The sequence below is a fragment of the Rousettus aegyptiacus genome, unplaced genomic scaffold (genome assembly GCF_014176215.1).
Source record: "Rousettus aegyptiacus isolate mRouAeg1 unplaced genomic scaffold, mRouAeg1.p scaffold_m13_p_8, whole genome shotgun sequence".
NCBI classification, from domain to species: Eukaryota; Metazoa; Chordata; class Mammalia; order Chiroptera; family Pteropodidae; genus Rousettus; species Rousettus aegyptiacus.
The window spans coordinates 27,167,810-27,191,958 of record NW_023416311.1 but is presented as its reverse complement, the minus strand read 5'-3'; the positions used below and the strand labels follow the sequence as shown (position 1 = coordinate 27,191,958).

General features: G+C 37.3%; 1 protein-coding gene across 1 annotated transcript in view; it reads left to right on the top strand.

Annotated features, from left to right (window-relative positions):
• The first annotated feature begins 10,879 nt into the window (after window positions 1-10,879).
• The window catches only part of LOC107511807 (nuclear envelope pore membrane protein POM 121C), a 30,767-nt gene continuing 17,497 nt past the window's right edge, over window positions 10,880-24,149 (top strand). Inside the window, exons 1-5 of the mRNA XM_016146559.2 lie at window positions 10,880-11,479; window positions 12,368-12,583; window positions 12,911-13,069; window positions 14,865-14,945; window positions 17,090-17,261. Of these exons, the coding sequence (XP_016002045.2) occupies window positions 10,926-11,479; window positions 12,368-12,583; window positions 12,911-13,069; window positions 14,865-14,945; window positions 17,090-17,261 (1,182 nt within the window). The 5' untranslated portion in view covers window positions 10,880-10,925. The remainder of the gene's footprint in view (window positions 11,480-12,367; window positions 12,584-12,910; window positions 13,070-14,864; window positions 14,946-17,089; window positions 17,262-24,149) is intronic.

Here is a 24,149-nt window from a genome sequence, read left to right as displayed (position 1 = left end):
GCCCAGAGAGCTGCTGGGCCCTACAGGCTGGAATGAGGATGAAAAGTGTATTCCAAGTAGAACTGGAGGGATGTAAACTATTCTCAATAAAAGCAAGGAGCAAGGGAGGTGACAGAAGGATTTTTCTTTAATGCTCAAACTAGTAGAACAGGTGTTAGCTGTTCAGTTTGAGCTAGACCTTGTGACAGAATGATTGTGTGTTGTGTGTGTGTGTGCGGGGGGGGGGGGAATTCCTCACTTACCATGTTTAAAAAAAAAGTGCCCGTTGGGTTTGGCTTCAGTCTGAATGTGCCATTTTCCAGAAAGTCTCTACAACGATCCAAGTAACTTACAGAGAACGAAACAAAAATCAACCAACCCTGAGAAATCTCCAGCTGTGTGGGGTGCTTTATTGCGGTGTGCGGGGTGTCCCAGAAAAAAAAAAAACTTGCCCTTCCTAGGGGCAGAGCTGGGGGCGGGGAGGTCTCAAAGAATCATAGCTCACTACTCTGGGGAACTTAGGTCCTAGGACTGCGCAGACACCGCTATCTGTAGAGAAGAATCATCAAATTGGATCCTCGGGGTCTGAGAGATGAAAAATGAAGGCGGGAGCCTCACCACGCGCTCCACCCACCCTACTCTAGAGGCCTACAGCCAACAGAGAGCGGCCTAGCATCGTTGCCCGGCAACCGGCTCCCTCCCTCCCCTCTCGCGGGAGTTGTGAGCAGTGCTGTGAGATGCTGGCTGTGCACGTCGGAAACACGTGGTTTCCGCCTGCTCCCGGCTCCCTGCCAAGGGGTCGTCGGGCCCTTGTGGGCCGCAGCTTCCTGGGCTGGCAGGTTCCTGGGGTTGTGATGAGGCCACGGTATGGAGGTGCACAGTCGGGTAAGCCCCTTCCACGCCCTCAGGCCGCTTAGGCTTTGAGGGTCCCCCAGGCTCATCTCTTGGGCTGGTCACCAGCGGCTTCCCACTCATGAGGTGGTGGACTCAGAGCGTTGTGTGCCTGGGTTTAAGCATGTCATAATTAAAAATCAGCTCAGCGCATAGTAGGTGCGCAGCGTTTGTTGCTTAGCAATAGCCCCAGCAGTTCACCTTTGCCTTCCTCACTGGTTTTTGTGCTCCCATTCACGTGGATCCCACAATACCACTCCTTCAACAACATTCAGCCTCTCTTCTTTGCCTCCTGAGCCTTCCCTAGTTTTCTGCTCCTCAACTCAGCACCCCGTCCCTGCTCAGAGTTCTGTTCTTGGCAGTCTTAACAGATGTTAGTCTGCTACATCATCTCACAATTACCAAGGTTGTTTAGATGGCTCCTGATCTGGTCCAACAGAACTTCTGAGCTCTGGGACTCCATTTCATCTAGTTGTAGGGCAGCTGTATATTGCCTTTTTCTATCCCTCCAACTGTCTGAATCTGAAGGCATGATATTCCTCTCCCAATTTCCCACCTCCTGTGTGTTCCTTAACTAAATTCGCCAGTCACCAAGGCATGAAAATGTCAATTTTGACTTTTAACCACCTCTTCAGCCCCATCATTCTGTGAGGTGCCAGGTCATATAACACTGTCTCTATCATTCTTTCCTTTGCCTTATTGCTCTTCCACAGGTCCTTCAGGCTCTGTTCCATTTCTTCGTCGTTGTTGTTGTTGTTGTTTAATTTATTGGGGTGACTTTAGCTAATAAAATTATATGGGTTTCAAGTGTATAATTCAATAATACATCATCTGTGTATTGCATTGTGTGTTCACCACCCAAAGTCAAATCTCCTTTCACCATATAGTTGACCCCCTTTACTCTTACCTACCTCCCCTCTTTCTCTCTGGTAACCACTAAACTGTTGTCTGTGTTTATGAATTTTTGTTTGTCTCATTAATTTTTTATTTTCAGTTTATTATCCTACATATGAGTGAAATCATATGGTTCTCAACTTTTTCTGTCTAACTTATTTTGCTTAGCATAATTATCTCAAGCTCTATCCATGTTGTCGCAAGGGGCAGTATTTCCATCCTTTCTTATGGCTGAGTAGTATTCCATTGTAAATATGTACCGAATCTTCTCTATCCAGTCATCTATCGAAGGACATTTTGGTGTTTTCATGCATTGGTCACTGTGACTAATGCTTATTTCTGCTCCTCAGACCAGATAATTTCCAAGGACCTATCCTAAAGTTTGCTCATCTTTTTCTCAAATCTGCTGTTGAGCCCTTTTAGTGAATTTTTTATTTCAATTCATGTACTTTTCAGTCCAGAATTTCTGGTTGGTTCCTTTCTATAATTTTTTATTGGCATTCTCATGTTGTTCATCCATCGTTTTCCTGATTTCTTTGAGTTCTTTGTACATGGTTTCCTGAACTCACTGAGCATATTTAAGATGGTTGACATAAAGTATTTGTTAAGTAAGGCCAATGTTAAGTAAGGCTTCCTCAGGTATGGTTTCTGTCAAGCTCTTTTTTCCTGCGAATGGTCCAGACTTTGCTGTTTCTTTGTACGTTTTATCATGTTTTGTTGAGAACTGTATGTTCTAAGTGTCGTAATGTAGTAGTTCTCAAAATGTGATTCCCTTAGTCATCACAGATTGCTAATTTTTTACCTGTTGGGGGATGGAGCTGTCTGTTACTTTTACAAACTATTTTGCAAAGTGTGTATTCCTTATTTTTGTGTAGTCACTGAAGTTACTGTTCCATTTTCTCTGCACTCAGTCAGTGACCTGACATGGAGTTCTTTAAATATCTGAATCTAAATAGAGAAACTGAGAATGGGGTTCTGTCTCTTTAAATTTGATAGATACCCCGTGAGGAAGCGAGTGCTGCCGAGAGGGTCGAATGCAAGGCAAGCATCTGTGCTGGTAGTCAGGGATCCATTAGACTGACCAAAATGCATATCTCCCAATTTCTGGAGGACAGGGTTTCCACTGCCTGCCATGGCATCAGCCAGATTCTTCAGGAATGCAGGCTTATATCCATACAACTGTCTGTCTAGTGAATGGAGGATGTTGGCTGGTTTGCACATGCTGCTTCTTGAGAAAGAACAGAAACCTCTCCTTTCATTTTTTTTTTTTTCTAGCTTCTTGTGCTGGATGCTAAGATAGTTGATTTTTAACTTTCATTATTTTCTAGTATGTGTTTTTTTAAATTTTTTATCATTTTTTTAACGTTTTATTTTTTCCTCCTTTTCCCCCTCTAGTAACCACTAGTCCATTGTCTATGTCCTTGAGTCTCTGTTTGTCCTAATCATTTGTTGCTTTTAGGTTTATATCCCACATATATAAGTGATATAATGTGATTTTCAACCTTTTCTGTCTGGCTTATTTCGCTTAGTATGATTATTTAAAGGTCCATCCAGGCTGTTGCAAATGGCAGTATTTCATCTCTTTTTATGGCTGAGTAATATTCCATTGTATATATGTACCACAGCTTCTTTAGCCAGTCATCTATTGTAGGACATTTCAGTTGTTTCCACGTCCTGGCCACTGTGAATAATGCTGCTATGAACATCGGTGTGCAAATATCTTTTCAGATATGAGTTTTCAAATCTTTGCAGTAAATACCCAGTAGAGAGATTGCTGGATCATATGGTAGATCAATTCTTAGTTTTTTGAGGAACTTTCATACTGGCTGTACCAAATTGGCTGTACCAATTTGCAGTCCCACCAGCAGTGTATGAGGGTTCCTATTTCTCCGTATCCTCTCCAACATTTGTTATTACTTGTCCTGTTGATGATAGCCATTCTAACAGGTGCGAGATGGTAGCTCATTGTGGTTTTGATTTGCATTTCCCTAATAGCTAGCGATGTTGAGCATCTTTTCAAATATTTGTTGGCCATTTGCATGTCCTCTAGGGAGAAGTGTGTTCATATGCTCTGCCCATTTTTTGATTGGATCGTTTGTTTTTTTGTTGTTATTGAGTTATATGAGTCCTTTGTATATTTTGGATATTAGGCCTTTATCAGAGGCATTGCTTGCAAATATATTTTCCCATTTGGATGGTTATCTCTTTACCTTGTTGATGGTTTCTTTTGCTGAGCAGAAGCTTTTTAGTTTGATGTAGTCCCATTCATTTATTTTTGCTTTTATTTCTCTGGCCTTTGAGATCAAATTCATGAAATCCTCTTTAAGTCCAAGGTCCTGGAGTTTAGTTCCTATGTTTGCGTCTGTGCATTTTATTGTTTTAGGTGTTATATTCAGGTCCTTAATCCATTTTGAGTTAATTTTGGTATGTGGTGATAGACAACAGTCTAGTTTCATTCATTTGCAGGTGGCTTTCCAGTTTTCCCAGCACCATTTAGTGAAGACACTTTTCTTTGGGGCCCATATTGCCGCTTGTAGTTCCATGTGAATTTAAGGATTGACTTTTCCATGTGAGTTGATCTTATACTCTACAACTTTGTTGACTTTCTGAGCTCTAGTGGCTTTCTTATGAATTTTGGGGAATTTTTATATATAGGATTGTTTTCAACAAATACAGATAGTGTTACTTCTCCCTTTGGAATTTGGATGCCTTCAATTTCTTTTTCTTGTCTAATATCTCTGGCTAGAACTTCTAGTGCAATGTTGAATAGCAGGGGTTAAAGTGTGAATTTTTGCCTTGTTCTTGATCCTATAGGTACAGCTTTCAGTCTTTCACCATTGAGTATGCTGTGGAATTTTCATGAATACCTTTTATCATGTTGAAGAATTTTCTATTTCTAGTTTCCTGAGAGCTTTACTCATGAAAAGTATTGAATTTTGTCAAATACCCTTTCTGCATCAATGGAGATTGCATTTTTTCTTTCATCCTATTAATGTGATGTATTACATTGATTTTCACATGTTGAACCAACCTTGCGTGATGTGTAATCCTTTTTATATATGCTGCTGAATTTTGTTCACTGGTATTTTAAGGATTTTGCATCTATTTTCATAAAAGATATTGGTCTATAATTTTTTCTTGTGATGTCTTTATCTGGTTTTGTATCTGCCATCATAGAATGACTTAGGAAGTATTCCCTTCTCTTCTGTTTTTGGTAGAATTCGAGAATAGTTGGTGTCTTAAAGTGCTTGGTACAACTCACAAGAGAAGCCATCTGGTGTTTATTTGTTGGGAGGTCTCTAATTACTGATCCAGTCTTTTTATTTCTTATAGGTCTATTGAGATTTCATCTTCAGTCAGTTTAGGTAAGATGCACATCACAGGGAATTTGTCTATTTGTCTAGGTTACCTAAATTTGTTGGTATACAATTGTTCATAGTACTCTTATAATTCTTTTTATTTCTGTAAGGTTGGTAGTGATGTGGCACTTTCATTTTGTATTTTAATTATTTGTGTCTTCTTTTTGTCAGTCTCTATAGGTTTGTCTATTTTTAGAGAACCAACTTTTTGGTTTTATTGATCTTCTATTGTTTTCTATTCTGTATATTATTTCTCTCCACTCTAATCATTATTTGCTTTCTTCTACTATTGTGTATAGTTTGTTCTTTTTTTCTAGTTTTCCATGTTGTAAAGTTAGGTTATTGCTTTGAGATCTTTCCTCATTTTATTTATTGTCTATTTAATTTTATTATTAGTTTCAAGTATACAGTATATTGGTTAGACCATTGTCTAGTTTATAAAATAATCCCAATTACTCTTTCTCTTTTCTGGCTCTCCACCTAGCCATTACATTAATGCTAACTGTATTTCCTATGCTGTGCTCCCCATCTCCATGACTATCTATCAACTACTAATTTGTATTTCTTTAACCCTTCACCCATTCTCCCAGTCCTACATCCCCCATCCCCTCTGGCCATCACCAGATTGTCCTCTATATTTGTGAGTCTGTTTTTGATTAGTTTATTTTTTGTTCCTTAGATCCCGCATATAAAATCATATGGTATTTTTCTTTCTCTGACTTATTTCACTCGGCATGACAACATCTAGGTCTATTCATGTCATTGCAAGTGGTAGGATTTCATTTTTGTTAATGGCTGAGTAATATTTCATTGAATATATGAACCATAACTTCTTTATCCAGTCACCTGTTGATGGGCATTTAGGTTGCTTCCACATTTTGGCTATTGTATATTGTGCTGCCATGAACATGGGGGGGTGCATAGATCTTAACAAATTATTGTTTTGCTTTTCTTTGGATAAATACCCAGAAGTGCTATTGCTAGGTAAAGCGGTATATGCATTTTTAATTTTTTGAGAAACTTCCAGACTGTTTTCCATAGTGGCTGTACCAATTCACAGTCCCACCAAAAGTGTATGAGGGTTCCCTTTTCTCCATATCCTCACCAACATTTGTTGTTCTTTGATTTATTGATGATAGCAATTCTGACAGGTGTGAGGTGATATCTCATTGTGGTTTTAATTTGCATTTCTCTCATGATTAGTGACCGTGAGCATCTTTTCATACTTCTGTTGGCCATCTGTATTTAATCTTTGGAGAAATATCTGTCCAGGTCTTCTGCCCATTTTTTAATTGGATTGTTTGTTTTTTGTTGGTGAGTTGTATGAGTTCTTTATATATTTTGGATATTCATTCCTCATTTTAAATGTAGGTTTTACATCTATACATTTCCTTCTGAGCACTGCCCTCATAGCATCCCATAAGTTTAGTTGTCTTTTCATTTGAATTTGTAAGTATACTTGACCTTTGAATACCATGGGGTTAGGAGTACTAATACATCACACAGTTTAAATTTGTATATAACTTTTATTCGCCCTCTACATATACAGATTCTCAACTGCAAATTGAAAATACAGTTTACCCTTAAAAGACACAGATTTGAACTGTGTGGGTCCACTTATATACGGATTTTAAAATTTAATTTTTACTGCTCTTTAAGTTCACTGACTTTATTTTGCTGTCTCCAATCTGCTGTTAAGTATTGAATTTTCAATTATTTACTTTTTAGTTTTAGCATGTTTGTTGCTAACTTATAATTTCCGTTTCTGTGTAGAGATTCCTTATCTGTTCATTTAGTGAGATCATGTTTTCCTGTATTCTTTAGACATCTAAAATCTTGGTCGAGTAAGTCTAACATTTGGACTATTTGGGTTCATTTCTATATATTGCTTTTTTTCTTGACTATAGATCACATTTTCTTGTTTCTTTGTGTCTGTGTGTCTAACTGACTTTTTATTGAATACTGTTCATTGTAAACAATACTGTAGAGTCTGTTATACTCCACGAAGTATATGAATCCTTATTTTAACAGGCAATGTAATTACTGGCTAATGACCTTATGCTTATTTCAGCTTGGTTTTGTTTTGTTTCTACAGTTCAGGGAAGAGTCTAAAATGTTTCTCAAGCATGACTTCATAAGGCTCAAGCTCCAAATTCTTTTCCTGTGAATCCTGTCATGGTTTGCTTTTAGGCCTAATTAGGACAGAATTGGAGTAGGTCTTACTCTAAACTATGGTCCTTACACCAAATTACAACCTTTCTGCTGTTTTCAGCTGGATGCCAAGGACATTAAAGATATATTTACAAGAACTCCCCTGGCAGTGCTCTTATCCCAGGACTGCTCTAACTCTAGTATCTCTGTTCTGATCTTAATTCCATATGGTACCCACTTTCTGGTGAGCCTCAGGCAATCTCTGTATTTACGGCCTCACTGTATTATTCAAGGTTTTCCAGAGAAACAGAGTCAATAGGATGGAGATACAAACACACACACATACACACACACTCACCTACATGTATTATTATTATTATTATTATTATTATTATTATTATCATCATCATCATCAGAAATTGGCTCATGCGCTTGTGGAGGCTGATAATTCCCAAGATCTGTAGTCAGGAAGCTGGAGACCCAAGAGAGCCAATAGTGTAATTCCAGTCCAAGGCCAAAGGCCTAAAAAGCAGAAGAGCCAGTAGTGTATCAGTCCAAATCTGAAAGCAATAGAAGACCAATGTCCTAGCTCAAAGACAATCAGGCAGAAAGAATTCGTAGCCTTTTTGTTCTATTCTGGCCTTCAACAGATTGGTTGAGGTCCACCCACTGTGGAAAGGGCAGTCTTCTTTACTGAGTCTACCAATACCAATGTTAATCTCCTCCAGAAACATTCTCATAGACATACTCCAAAATAATGTTTAACTGAATATCTGGGCACCCCATGGCCCTGTCAGGTTGAGGCATAAAATGAACCATTAAACCATCCTTCAGCTACAGATCTGTGGGGTACTCACACATAGACTTTTGGAACACCCTGTCTGCATGACACCCCTTGTTTCCCTTGATCTGCCCAATGATTTCCAGCCATTTCAGCTGTCTTGAAGTCTGATCTCTGCCTCCTCAGCCGAGTGTGATCACCCAACTCTACTCAGACTCTAGGTCTCTGCCCTAGTTGGGAACTTATCCCCAGGTAGAGGGGCTAGGTGATTTGGGGGCTCACCTCATGAGTTACCTTTCAGGGATCAGTCTTGTGCTTCCTGTTTTCCTCTGCCTAAAAGTAATTCAAAAATTCATAAATTTTGTCCATTTTTGTAGCTGTTTATGGTAGAAGGACTAGTCTGGTATCACTTAATCATGGCTAGAAAGGTTAGTTTTCATCTGCTTTTAGAGTATTTTATTATATGAATAATGTCTACCATTCTTGTGTTGGTAGACATTATTTAGGTGTGTTTAAATTGTCAGTCATACAAATGATGCTATAATGACTAACTCTGTACCCAGAAATGGAATTGCTGTGTTATACATATTTCTTGAAACTTATTAGATACTGCCAAATTGCTCTCCAGATTATACTGTTCCACAAACAGTATATGAGTTCCATTTGTTTAATGTCCTTGCCAAAATTTGATCTGTTGAACTATTAAATTTTTCTGCTTGTGCAAGTGAATGCAAAATGATATCTTGTTAATGCAATAAACCTTTCCCAGATTACTAGCGAGGTTAAACATATATGTGTATGTGCACATATACACACATACATATGCATAAATATTTACACATGTATATATTTACTATTGGCTATTTGAGTTTCCTAGTCAATAAAATGCATTTTTATATCACTGGTCCTTTTTTTACAATTGGGCCAGCTTTTTGTTATTGATTCTTAGGAATTCCTTATAAATTATAGTTACTGTCCTTTTTTGGTTATGTGAGTTAGATTTGTTCTTTTCCAATCTTGGCTTGTATTTTAGCTGCCTATGTTGTCTTTCCATACAGAAATATTAAATTTTAGTGTAGTCATTTATCTATATTTTTACTAAATGATTTATGCTTTTTTGTGTCCATTTCTTTGACCTCTAAACACAGGGGTGCCCCAGGGCTCAGGCCTAGGAACTCTCTATCTACATTAATTTCCAAGTAATTGTACACAAGTCTCATGGCATCTGTACACTGATGGCTTTTACATCTAGCTCCTCTGAACTCCAATATGTGATAATTCAAAGGATCTTAACTGAGTTAGAGCTTTCTTCTTCCTTTATTATCCAAGTTTCTTGATTGGGATGTATGCAATCACCGCCTCCATTTCCTTATCTTCCATTCACGGTTTAACCTACTGCAGCTTTGGATTTTGTCTCACTGATATTGATGATTTTTTCCTTCAGCAAAACAGCCCATCCCCCTTTCTTTTCAAATGAAGCCTTATGTGAAACGTCACAATACATTAAACAGATAGATGCAGAATTGCCCTGACAATGAGTAGCAAAAGAGAATTGCTTGCTTTTTTTTATCTTTCCATGTTGCTCCAGAGACATCTTTACTGAGCCCTGCCTATCTTTCCAATCTCCCTATTTCCCCAAACATCCTAATCTCCAGCTATATTGGAATATTTGGAGACTCTTGTATCATACTCTTTCCTATTTCTTTGCTGCTGCCGCACAGAGCTCCTTCATCTGCCTTGAGTCTGCTTTTAACCAATTCTCCTCAGCTCAAGAATGACCCATCTTCCCCTTTATCATTTCTTCTCATTTTATGCCTCTATTATCACACTTACTACACTGAATTGTAAGTTTCTATTAATATATTTCTTCCCTATTAAACTGTAGCCTTCTAGAAATCAGAGAACCTGCTTTTCCTTCATTAAGGTCTTTAATGTTTATCAATAATGGAATGACTAAATCAACGAATGAATGGCCAAGGAAGCTAAGCTAGGCCAAAGTCTGAATTGGCAAACCAACTTTGTTTTTTTTTTTTTTTTTGAAAGTTTTATTAAGATACAGTTCATAGGGTTGTGAAGCAATCAGTATAATCTAATTCTAAAACATTTTTGTTCTCCAAAAGGAAACTACCCTTTAGCAGTTGCTCTCCATTTCCCACTCCCCAACACACTGCCCAGCCCTACACAACTACTCATACCAGCAAATTTAACATAGGAAAATTGGTCACAAATCCTCAAAGTCGATTCTGGACCAAGATGTAGAATTTGGTAGATAATTGTCACACTTTATCAACTGGTACTGCAGCAACTCAAACTTATATTGCAGCTCCAGGTTTCATCTGCAAGCTATTAGACTGAGCGGGAATTTATTAGAACTAGATCCAGGTTTAACAAGTGGGGTTGGTTGGTTTGGGTTGGTTTTGCCTTCATTGTTGTTGTTGAAGTAAACCTCCTTTATCGGTCTGTACTTCGGCAGAAAACAGGGTAACTGGAAAAACCTCATAACCTCTGGCAGCAATTGTGAAAAGTGCCTGATAATCACTTCGGGAGAGTTTAGTTCCCTAAAAGATAAGCATCACGCGAGTGGTCGCTTTACGGAGCTTTTATTTTTAACCAGATTCTTCACAGGCTCACCTCTGGATGGGTGCTGTGCGGGTGGACACGCAGGCAGCCTCAAGAATCAGAACTCGGTTTCCAGGGAGGTCGCATTTTCCGAATTGGGTAGAGTCTATCGCGTTGCCAGGCAGTAGCGATTCCCCTCGCGGTTGCGCGTCCAAGTCGCGTGCGCAGTGACGCTGCCGGCGCCCGGTGACGCGGTGCGCGGCGCGGTGCACGCTGGGATATTTAAGTCTTCTCCGCGGCGCGGAGCCGCGATGTCTCCGGCGGCTGCGGCGCCCGGAGGAGGGGAGCGGCGGCGGCCGATAGCGAGCTTCAGGGACGGCCGGGGCTGGAGCGGCAGCGGGGTGACACTCCTCGGCCTGTCGCTGCTCGGCCTTGTGCTTTACCTGGTGCCGGCAGCGGCTGCGTTGGCCTGGCTGGCCGTGGGGGCTACCGCGGCCTGGTGGGGACTGAGCCGCGAGCCCCGAGGTTCTCGTGCTTTTTCCTCGCTCGTTCGGAACGCGCGGCGTCAGCGAACACTGCTCGCCTCGCCTCCGGCCAAGTCGGCAGTAAACGGAAACCTTCTAGAGCCGCGCACCCTGCTCGAAGGACCCGACCCGGCTGAACTGCTCCTCATGGGCAGTTACCTGGGCAAGCCCGGCCCCCCGCAGCCTGCGCCCGCTCTGGAGGCCAGAGACCCTCGGGAGAGGCCTGGCCGCCGCCCGCCCCCTCGCACCGCGCCACCGGTTCACTCGGCTCATCGCGTTCACCACATTCACCCCTCTCTCCCCACTTCTCTTCTCCGATCCTCCAGGAGGCCTTCCCACAGGTAAGATGCGCAGATATTTCCCAGACCTTCCTCTCTCTATTGACTAGCTTTGAATCAAGGACTTGACTTTTAAATTCCATGTCCTTTTCATTAAGTCCAAAGTGGATTCTGTGTCGTTTTTTCCTCTTCAGACACCTTGGTGCGTGTCAGACGTCTCCTCTCCCCTCTTTAATTGTTAGAATAAGATATGGCCACAACTATTCCCTACCTTCCAATTCTTAAAGCTATTTGAATTTTAGTACAGCATAGATTTAGCAGAATACTTGTTAACACTATCCTTCTGATGAAAATATTTAATTTTTGAGTGCAGTTACATAGCATATTTTATTTTTTTGTTTGAACCTGTGAGAGAGATTTCATCAGCTGAGTTCAAAGAGGTATTCCCAGGAAACACATTTCCTTTGGTAAAACTTGATTAGTAAAGATGATTAGATTAGAGAGACTTTTTTCCCCCCGAAAATTTAGTGAAAATATAGGTTCTTGATAAGTACATTTAGTTGGGAAAATGAATATTTAAGTGTTAAAAATGTTCAACTTTTGGTATATATTACCCATGTAGCGTAAGAGATTGAAGGGTTCTTGAACAGTTCTCCCTGCATGTCCTAATGCATCCTTTTCCTCCATTATAGTTTTTCTTGTGTGGGAAAGGTTTTCAGTTTCCCTTTCAAATTTTTGAAGTCCATTGTAGGGACAGCTGTTATGCAGCTGCCACTTTCTGCCCATAAATGGAGTGGAGATAAGTTGCCATAAAAATATTGTGTTCTGTGTTTCCTAGAGGTTTAAGCTCTCTGGGAAATGACTGAACCCACATGGTTCTTTAGTCAGTTAAATTTTCAGGCATTCTTTTAAGCTTTTTTGGTTCCATAACATATCTCTCATTCTCCACAGGGATTGTGGGACTGTATCAGATCGGTTTCTAATAACACCTCGAAGACGATATCCAATCCAGCAGGCCCAGTATTCCTTTCTGGGGGTACTTCCTACAGTGTGCTGGAATGGTTATCACAAGAAGACGGTGCTATCTCCTCGTAATTCCAAAATGGTGTGCAGCCCAGTAACAGTGAGGATTGCTCCTCCTGATAGCAAATTGACTCGTTTTCCACCGTGAGTACTATTGGAAAAATAGACTCTTTTTTGTTTCCACTTTGTTTTTCTATGGTCGTTCCTTTGACAAGACAACTATAAAACAAACAAAAAGAAAGTACTTATTTAAATGAGAAATTCCAAATTCTAGTCATTGAACCGTGGTTTTGTTTTTTGTTTGTTTGTTTTGCCTTAGACTGTAGATTTTATTGCTAAGGGCATTTTCGGTGAATGTAAAAATTATACTTTTGCTTATTGGTTAGCTTCTGATTTTCAGTGATTGCAGTCTGTGTTATATAACATGGTAATTAAAATATCTTAATGGCAGACTCTTGCCTTTCATTGCAGACCAGAGCAGTTAATCAGCTCAGCACTGTCCTCACCATCAAGTAATGCTCCAGACCCATGTGCAAAGGAAACTGTACTGAGTGCCCTCAAAGAGAGGAAGAAAAGAACAGCGGAGGAGGAAGAACAAATATTTACTGATGGCCAGGAAAATAAAAGAAGGTAACAGGCCCAGCAGACTACTAAAAAAGCTTCCCCCATGGACTCCTATGACTTATTGAAATACAGATTACTCCCCAAAAGATGAAGAGGCCAGCTCCAGTTTGTGAGCCGTAGTAGGTCCCCTTCTTTAGCTTTAATGGAAGAGTTTGGTAACAAGGGCTTTAATTCTGTTCGTCTCAGGTTAAGGCACAGGTTAGATAAATGTTGTTATTTACCTTTTTTCATGAGTACCAGAGCTAAGCCAACAACTGTTAGTCATGTTAGCCTCATACCTTTGTTACAAGTGTCTTAAATTCTGTTTTTGAGAGAGAATACTTAGTTTTCCCTCACAGTCTAGCAGTGTTCAATTATTTTGGTAACCACCAGTTTAAATATCATAATTGTGCTGAAGGGATGCTTGGTTAAGAAAGATGAATACTAGAATATGGTAAGTTTATCAATAATGAGAGTAAAGCCAATTTCATTAATTGGTTTTAAATAACTTAATAAAAATGAAGTGAGGAGTCTGTTCTCTAAGCATGAAAAAAGAGAGGAGGTCAAAGTCACTAATTAGAGTGCAGAATTGCCTGTGGCTATCTAAGGAATCAGTTACAGATTCCATTCATTTTTAATACAACAAATTGAGTAGCCACAATATGCCAGAGCCTGTTCTAGGTACTGTGGATAGAGCATTGAGTAAATCAAAGTCCTCATAGGATTTGTTGAGGGAAAGAGACAAAAAGGGGGGAGGGGATAATGAAACAAGGTAATTATAGATTATAAGCATATAGAGACATAAACAGGGTGATATAACAGAGGGTATTGAGGAGGCAGCGTCTTTATATAAGGTGGTCAAGGAAACAGGAGGAGACAATGAACCCCACATTTGAAAAATATAATCATCCCCATTGCCTAGAACAGATTGTTCATATCCCACCATTTCACGGTTGGCCATCTCTGATACTGTAGATAACAAAATTAAATGGGAAAGTATTAATTAGTGTTAGTATATTTATGTAAGAGGAGAATCATGTAATGATTACTAGATATATGATTTACAAGGGAGCAGTTTGAGCTAAGGTCAGCTAGTTAAGCAGGAGTGGTAGGAAGATGGGGGTGTGGAAGTGAGAGAGAACTATTCTTTTGGTCCAGATAGGTTTTTCATGTTCTCCAGGGTGGTAATGTTTACTTGACCCTAGTGAGCTTATAACTGAGGATTCTGTATTTTAACAATAATTGGAATAAGCAGTGATTAATAATCACACATAGGCCCTTCTCACATGTGATATTTGTAGAGTTTTTCCTAACAGGCCTGCCATATAAACCCCTAGATCACTGTGGGATGTACGGGTTGGTCCCTAAATTATTTTTTTGTTTTTAATTTGTGCATGGTAAATTTGTGACTGTAATAATTAATATACCCGAATTATCTGAAAGGTCTTAAACTAGAATAAACCTTCATTTAACCTCTTCTATAGGTTCTTGGAAACTGCAATGACAAAATGAAACTAAGTTTCTGATAAGCTAATTGATATAAACAGAAGTTAAAGTCCTGTGGCATCTCATCAATGTTATAATGAAATGACACTGAACAAAATGATATATTAGATCCATATTTTCATATTTTCCTTATTGCCAGGACAATCTTAGAATAATTTTTTCTTTCAGAATCTTTGGGATTCGAAGCAACCTTGTTCTTGTCTAGCATAGAACCTATGTTCCGTAGAAATAGTGTATAGTCCTACGAATATGAGAATACATTTTAAGAAAAAAAGAAGTCATTTCATTTAATTGAGAGTTTTTTGATTTATTACAGGCGCCATGATAGCAGTGGGAGTGGACATTCAGCCTTTGAGCCCCTGGTGGCTAATGGAGTCCCTGCTTCTTTTGTGCCTAAGTAAGTGAGATATGTCTGGTTGAGACACACACTATTTAGAAAAAAGTATTGTCAGAGTGTTCTTTAGATTTTCCTCTTCACTTTTTACATAGTTTTATTTGTTCAGGTTCAAACATTTGAAATCAGAGAGGAACATTTTGAGTAACTTGCCACAATAACTCTCTTTTATCGAATTCCTTTTAATACCTTTTTTTATTAATATGGGTAAAATATATTAAGGCTAAGGATTTATAACTATATTTAATAACCATGTATGTAAACAGAAGGATCACAAGGTTTATGCAATGGATAAAATGCAACAACGTGAAATTTAAGGTAAGTGTTAAATTTCTACATGTGAGTTAAAATATGTTTGAGGAAGAAAAGGATGGGAGGTAAATTGGCTCAGAAATATATGCTAAAAGACTTGGGGTAACTTATATGCTTGATTTGAGGGAGGAGTATAATTTGCCAAAAAACTAATGTACTCCTAGGCTGTGCTGATAGAAAAACAAAGGCTAGAATAAGGTGGTTTAGTGGTATTCCTGCTTTCCTTAGTTCTGTTCAGGTTGTCCATGGAGTGTTGTGTTTGGTTTGGTGCATTACACTATAAGAGAAGATATACATAAACTGAAATTCATTATGAGTGAAGCAACTAAGATGTTAAGGGGTGGTGGTGGTGGTAGTGGCTGAGCGAGTTTTATAGGTATATTAATACTAGCCCAGAGAAAATAAACTTCAAGGGGAATAAAGAAAGGAGGGAGGGAAAGGTAATGGTCTCCAAAGAACTGAAGGACTGTCACATGAAAAAAGAAAAACAACTTGCTCAATATAGCTCCAAATAGGATCCATGAGTGAAAGTTAGAGAAAAGATGTTTTTGTCCAATATAAAAATAAACTGGTCCAGGTATTTCACTCCAAGGAGAAAGTGAGTTGTCCACATTGCAACGGGTTGGACAACTGTTCTACAGGAAAGATATATAGGGAATTCGTTTTATTTGGAAGCTTTGGAAAAATAGTTGGTTCCTCTTAACTGATTTTTTAAAACTGCTTTATTGAGGGTTAACTGACATGTAGTAAACTGTCTGATAAGTCTTTACACGTAGACACCTGTGAAACCATCACCACAGTCAAAATAATGACCATAACCATCACCTCCAAAAATTTTCCTCTGCCCTTTAGTAATATCTCCCTCTAATCTTGCCCCCATCCCCAGGCATTCACTAATATGCTTTCTGTCACTGTAAATTAGTGTGCATTTTCTATAATATAAGTTGAATCATACATTCAATTTTCAAAATATTGGACTTTCCCATTACTTATACCAGGCAAAATAGACTTTTATTTAAAATAAAGGCTATAACAAGAGACAAAGAAGGACCCAGTATTCACGTTTCTGGGTATTTATCTGCACAAGCCCAAAATGCTACTGCAGAGGGATATATGACTCTATGTTCATTGCAGCACTATTTACAATAGCCAAGATGTAGAAGCAACCTGTGTGTCTGTCAGTAGATGAGTGGATAAGGAAGAGGTGGTACATATATACAATGGAATATTACCCAGCCATAAAAAAGAATGAAATCTTGCCATCTGCAACAACATGGATGGATCTAGAGGGTATTATGCTGAGTGGAGTAAGTCAGAGAAAGACAAATGCTGTGTCACTGCACTTGTGGAATCTAAAGAACAAAGCAGAAACAAACTCATAGATAGAACATTCTGATGGTTGCCATATGAAGGGGGAGTGGGTGAAAATGGAAAGGGATTAAGTACAAATTGATAGTTACAAAATAGTCATGGGGATAGGGTGTAAAGTATAGCATAAGAGATATAGTCAACAATATAATTGTATGGTGTCACATGGGTACTGGGTTCATCAAGGTAGTCACTCTGTAAGATATATAAATGTCTAATCACCAGTATACCTGAAACTAATATAATATTGTATGCCAACTTTAATTGAAAATTTTAAAAGGTATTTAAAAAATTTGACTTTCCTTTCTTGATTTTGTCAGGTATATTTAGCCAAATTGTTAACAGTAAAATTAAGAGCATTGTCCTTTCTATTAAGCTTATTTGAGAAAGCTTTTGAGACCATGGATGAAGCCTTAAAAGAATGTTGACTTCAATAGCACATCTAACTATCTTTTCTCTTTTATTAGACCTGGGTCTCTGAAAAGAGGTCTAAATTCCCAGAGTTCAGATGACCACTTGAATAAGAGATCCCGCACCTCTTCTATGAGCTCCATGACGAGCACATACACAAGTGGCATTCCTAGCTCCAGCCGCAATGCCATTACCAGTTCTTACAGTTCTTCTCGAGGTTTTTCTCAGGTACGTTCTTATGGCATAGGCAGAATGGGTTCCTAGCATTAATTAATTGATTAGCCAGTGTTTACTAACCACTTTCTGTCAGATATTGGGATCACCTCTATCAGAAGATACAAATCCTTGAATGATTACTGTAGACCAATGAGACAGAATCGAAAGCCCAGAAAGTAAACCAGCTCATATCTGATACAAGACAGAGCCATAATTATAGATAAATGGACAAAGGATGAATAATTCAATAAATGGTATTAGTTGGATTGAGAAGGTAGATTGAATCTGGATTACATTAGGTCATAAAAGAAAATTATCCTGTAGGCATTGTGAATTTAGTGAAAGTCTTAAAAATAACCATAATTCTTTTTTAGAAAGAGGACATCATATAGCCTAGGGCAAGGGTCCCAACCCCCCAGCCCTTACTGGTACTGGTCCATAGCCTGTTAGAAAATGAGCCGCACAGTGAGCAAGGGAAGCTTCATCTGTATTTGCAGCTGGTCCCCAGTGCTAGCATCACCGCCTTGCCTCCACCTCAGATCATTAGGCATTAGATTTTCACAGGAGCATCAGTCCCTGGTGCCAAAAAGGTTGGGGATGGCTGACCTAGAGCCAGCTTTGCTATCAGACTCGGTTCAAATTTGGCTCTGACACTTAGTAGCTATACGGCCTTGGGCAGGTAAATCATTTAACTCATCCTCATCTTTGAAGGATTGTTGTAGAGAGTGAAGGTAAGGTTGGAAAAGTACCCATTACAGTGCCTGTCAGTGAGTGAGTGCCCAGTTACATAGTTCTATAAAAAAAAAAAGCATGTGGAGGAAGATTTTTGAGGGGAGAAAATTTTTGAGACATGTTAATCAATCCAGAAGGTTCTTATAGTAATATAAATCTAAGAGGGAGGTCTAAGCCAGAGCAGTTGTGGGAATGCAAAGAAGATAATAAAATCTTTACCTTGAGCACTTATTCTGTGCTAGGCACTTTACGTATATTTTCTCATTTAATTATCACAGCAGGCCTATTAAGTACACTTGTTATCCCAATTTTAAAAATCTTTTTATTATGTCATTTCAAATGTACACACAAGGAAAGGAAATGCAATGATGAGCCTCCATGTAGCTTCAGTAGTTGAAAGCATTTGTCAGTCATGTTCCATCAATACCCCCATACTTTTTGGTTTTGCTTCTGTGTTTTAAAGTAAATATCAAACGTTATTTCACCGATAGAAGTACTTCAGTGCGTTTTTATGCTTTTAACATTAATAATCACAATACAGTTATTCATCTTAAACAAGAGTAATTATTTAATATCGTTCCACGTTCAAATTCCCCTTATACTTCAAACTGTCTTCATTACAGTTACTTTGTATCTGGGGCGAAAAATCAATTCATTGCATTTGGTTCACATGTCTCTTAGGCTCTTTTACTCTATAGTGCTACTATTTTTTTGTGTGTGTATGTGCTTTTGAAAAACCTGGATTATTTTGTTCTGTAGAATTTTCACATTCTAGATTTAGTTCATGTTGTCCTGGTGTCTTTTAACATGTACTCTGTCCTATTTTCCCTGTAAGTGGGTGGTTACATTCTGAGGCTGGATTAGATTAAAGTTTAATTATTTTGGCAGAATGTTGAATAGGTGGTGTTTTGTACTTCCTGTAGCTTCACTTTAGGAGCACATGATTTCCGATGGTCTCCCTTTTGTGTTGTAAATATTGATCACTGGGTTCAGATGTCAGTCTGTTACTTTCTATTTTCATGAGCTTTTCATCTGAAGGTTTTAGTAGCCATTTGCCTTTGCCTAGGTCCATTGTTTATTAGGTTGCAAAATGGTGATATTCTGTCTTTACCTCTGCATTTATAAACTGAAATTCTATGTCAAAACATGCCCTAACTATAGGAATGACATTATAAGAAGACATTGATGCTATTGTTAATTCCTAAGGTGACAAATGAGGTTTTTGCTGCTGTTGATTATATTTATGAACTTCTGAATTTTTATAAGCATTTTATGACCCTCAGTGCATTCTAGTTATTCTTTTTGATGCACAAAATTTCCAACTTTGACCAGTGGGAGCCCTTTCACATTAGCTCTTGTGTCCTTTTGTTTTGCCCCCAGTATTCTTTTGATAATAGTTTCATTGTTTTTTGTTCAGAAACAAATCCATCTTGTACATTTCCAACCCAAATTGAACTTGGCTATTTTTTAAGTAGCCTTGGTTTTTTTCAGTCAGAAATGACATTTAGAGACTATGATCTGGATTCTAGGAGAGTTAAGATATGTATATTCTCTTGACAAAGGACTCTTAAGTCATTAGTTTATTTTAATATTTCAAATTCAGATTTAGGATTACAGGAATTTTTACATAATTTCTTTGGCTATTTATTTTTATATTTTTTTACATAAAGTTGCTTCATAACTACTTATTGATTCATCCTAGTACACACAATTTCAAAATAACAATGTCTTTATTTATTAACATTAAGACTTATGAAATCAGCTCCAGAATTATTTGTGATTCATGTTGTCAGTGTATATCTCTCTATGGATACTGGGGACATAAAATCAAAATATGTGTTTTGAAGTAATGTGAATTAATTATTCTCAGTTGGTTACACCACCAACTTATAAATAGTTGACTCTTAAACAACACAGGGTAGGGACGCAGAACTTCCTACTGTCGAAAATCCCACGTAACTTTAGTTAGCCCACCACATCCGCATATTCCCTATGGAAATTATACTACCTTCAATTCATGGTTGGTTGAATCCATAAATAACGGAGGGCCAACTGTACCTCTATTTATTGAAAAAAATATATATACACACATATATATGCACAGTTGAGACTATACTAAGGCTGTTGTTCAAGAATCAATTGTAGTAAGGTTCATTTGTTATGTTTTCATGTTTTAGGGTTTCTGTGTGTTTATGTTATATAGTTTTATAAAGTTTGTTTTTAATTATGTACAATACTTGTTCCAAAAAAAATATGATAAAACAAGATACACTCAGAGAAGTCCAATTTCCCTCTTTCCACGCTACATTATTCCCTTTCTCTACATTTTTATTTCTTTTTGATTATCCTGCCATTGTTTTTTTTTTTAATTATATGCAAATCTCTAAACCCCCACCATCTCTCACTGAGGGTAGTAATATATATAAATTTGAGCCTTGCTTATTTTCACTTACTGTACACTAGAGGTCAGTCCAGAGCAGTATATAGAAATTCATCTTTTTTTTTTTTTTTTTTTACAACTGCATAACTACCCTTGTCCTCTATTGATGAACATTGGATTCTTTCAGTCTTCTGCTTTTACAGGTAGTGCTGCAAATAATATTTTTAGTTCATAAGTTATTTTATACTTTTGCAATTATACTTCCCAGGTCCTGGGTTAAATGTGTGTGTAATTTTGCTAGATATTGTTGCTTTCCCTTCTTTACAGTATGTACCATTTAACATTCCCATCAGCTTTGTGTGACAGTGACCATTTCTCCACAGTCTCAACAGATTAAGTTTTTTACCAGCTTGACAGGTAGTATTTAATTTGTGTCTCTTATGAGTAAGTTTGAGCAGCTTTTCATATATTAGAGGACTATATTCCAAATGAACTAAAGGTTTGAAAGTAAAATAGAAACTAGAGAAGTATTTGTGAAAACAAGGTTCTCACACATTGGTGGGTGTCATTTAGTACAGTTCTCTAGGGGACAGTGTGGTGGTAGTTATCAGCATTAGAAATGCACATGTCCTTTGATCCAGCAGGTTTACTTTGAGGAATTAATCTTACTCAAAGATATATACAAGGATGTTGATTTTAGCATTTTAATACGAGAAGCTTGGGAACAATGTATATGTACCTTTTCAGGGGACAGGTTGAATAACTAACTTACAGTACTTCTGATATGTTCCATTATATGAATATACCACAATTAAATACTGTGTAGCTTTTAAAAAGAATAAGGCATCATACTAGGCATTGACCTGAATGATCTCAAAAATATATATAAAACAAGGTGCAGAACTCTGTGCAATGTTCTCTATAATTTGTGCTGCTGGTTTCTTTAATCTTTTAATGTGCATAAAATAATTCTGACAAGATATATTAGAAATTGATAACTTATTGGGAAACTTTTTACTGTGTACTTGTTGGAATTTGTAACATGCTACAAATATTACCTTTCCTGGTTTCAAAAATTTTTTTAAATAGGGTAAAATGCCTCTGTCCTGGCTATCCCATTCTCCATCCCATCTCCATGCCTGTTATTAAGATCCCTACTATGTGTGCAAACACAGATAATACACAGAATTTTTGGACTGTTTTACACAAATGAGATCATAGCTAATGTGCTTTTATGCATCTTTTTAAATCATTATATGTTGCATAACATTCTATGTCACATAGGAGTATAATATGCAGAAAAATATTGTAAGCGTACAGCTTATTACATCACCCATGTCAAGTAGTAAATCATTTTTAATACCCAGAATGCCCCTCATGCCCACTCTCAGTCACTACTCCTTTTCTCTTACCTTCCTGAATATTAGCACTATTTGTTTTTTTCTGTTTTCGAACTTTATATAAATGGAAACATAGAATGTGCTTTTTTTTTGTATTTGGCTTCTTTCACTCAATATTTTACTTGTATGATTCATCCATGTTGTATATTGCAGTAGGTCTTTCATTTTCATTTCTTTGTATTGTTTCACTATATGAACATACCACAATTAATTTATCCTTTCATTGAACATTCGAGTTTCCAGTTTGGAGCTATAATAATGCTGTAATGGACATTCTTGTGTAAGTCTTTTGGTGCACATATATAAAGTATGTATACATCCAGTTTTAATAGATGTTGACTAGTTTTTTTAAGTGATGTTTCAATTTATATTCCTGCCAGTGCAGTATGAGATTTTTTTGTAGTTACACATCCTCACTAACACTTGGTGTTGCCTGTCTCTTTAGTTACTTGTTCCAGTGGGTGTGAAGTAGTATTTCATTGTGGTTTTAATTTTGTTTACATCGTTACTAGTGAAAAGGAGATATGAACTGTTCATTGGCCATTTGTCCATCCTTTTTTTATGGAGTGCCTATTCAAGTTTCTTGGCTCTTTTCCATTAGATTTTTCCCTCCTTATTTATATAATATATATAAGTTCTTTATATTTTTTAGATACAAGCTCAGAAATACTTGCATTGCAACAAATACGTATCCTACTCTGGTTCACCTTTTCGATCTTTTATAGTCTTTTCACTTATGGTTAGTATATTTTGTATACTGTTTAGGAAATGTTTGCCTGAGATCATGATGATATTCTCTTATGCTACTTTCAAGAAGCTTTATTATTTTTCCTTTCACATTTATATCTAATCCTCCTGAAATTGACTTTTGTGTGTGCTGTGAGCCAGGAGTCAAATTAGTGTTTTTCCATATAAATATCCATTTGACTTGGCAACATTTATTGAAAGGACCATCCTTTCTCTATTGCTCTGCAGCATCACCTTTGTCATAATTTTAAGTGTCCATGTATAAGTGGGTCCATTTCTAGATTCTGTTCTGTTCCACTGTTATGTTTTTCTACCCTTGTGCCTGTCTTTCTACCCTGTGCTGTGGTCTCTTAAATTTTGATACCTGGTGGAATAAGTCGTCTACCTTTCTCATTTCTCTCATTCTCCCTCAGAATTATCTTGGATTTTAGTCCTTTGCATTTCCATATTGTTTTAGAATCAACTTGTCGATTTCCAGCACCACCCCCACCCCCACCCCCCCCGCAAAAAAAACTTGCTGAGATGTTGATTGGGACGTCTTTACCTACCAATTACTTTGGAGAGAATTGACATTTTTACAATATTGAATCTTTGAATACATGAACTTGATATACCCTTCATTTATTTACATCATCTTTAATATCTTTGTTTAGTGGTTTTACATATCTTTATTAAATTATTCCTAGGTATGTGTTTTTGATGCTATTATAAATAGTATATTAAAATTTTGGTTGCCAATGTATTGAAATACAAGTTGTTTTTTTTTTTTAATTTGGACAACTTGATAAATTCTGAATATTCGTTTATAAAATCTTTAGGATTTTCGTATGTATATTATGTCTACAATAGCGACAATTTGACCCTTTTTTCAACCCAGTCCTTACATTGTTTATGTCTTACTGAACTTGGCTAAGAACTCCAGTGCAGTGTTGAGTAGAAGTGATAGTAAACATCCTGATCTTGTTTTCCCTAATTTCAGAGAATGTTCTTTTCACTTTTCATGTAACATACAATGTTTGATACAAGTTTTTTCTAGATATCCTTTATTGGATTAAGGAAATTCCTTTTCCAAGGTTATATTATCAAAGAACCAATTTTATATGTTTTTCTGTTTCTTTAATTTCTGCCCTTATAGATATTATATCCTCCTTTCTTTATGTTCAATTTGGTAGGATTTCTTTCTCACTTTTTAATATGGATTCATAGATCACTGGGTTTTTTTTCTCTCCAGCTTTTCTCTTTTCTAATATATGTTTTTAAAGTTATTCATTTCTTGTACACTCAACTTTAGCTGTACCCTTCAAGTTTTGAAATAGAACTATTTTTCATTTTCATTCAGTTCAAAATATTTTCTAATTTCCGTTTCATCTTTGACTCATGGGTAATTTAGAAGAACATGGCTGAATTTATAAACAATTGGGAATTCTCTAGTTATTTTTGTGTTGCTGGTTTTTAATTTAGTTCTACTAGGTCACAGGATATACTCATATCAATTTTTGAATGTTTTGAAATTTGCTTTATGTTTAGCTTTGAAATTTGCACATGGTTAGCTTTGTTAAAAGTTTCAACTTCACTTGAAAAGAAATTTTATTAGGAAGTACTCAGTTGTGATTTATTTTCCTTGGAGTTTGTTGTATGGCT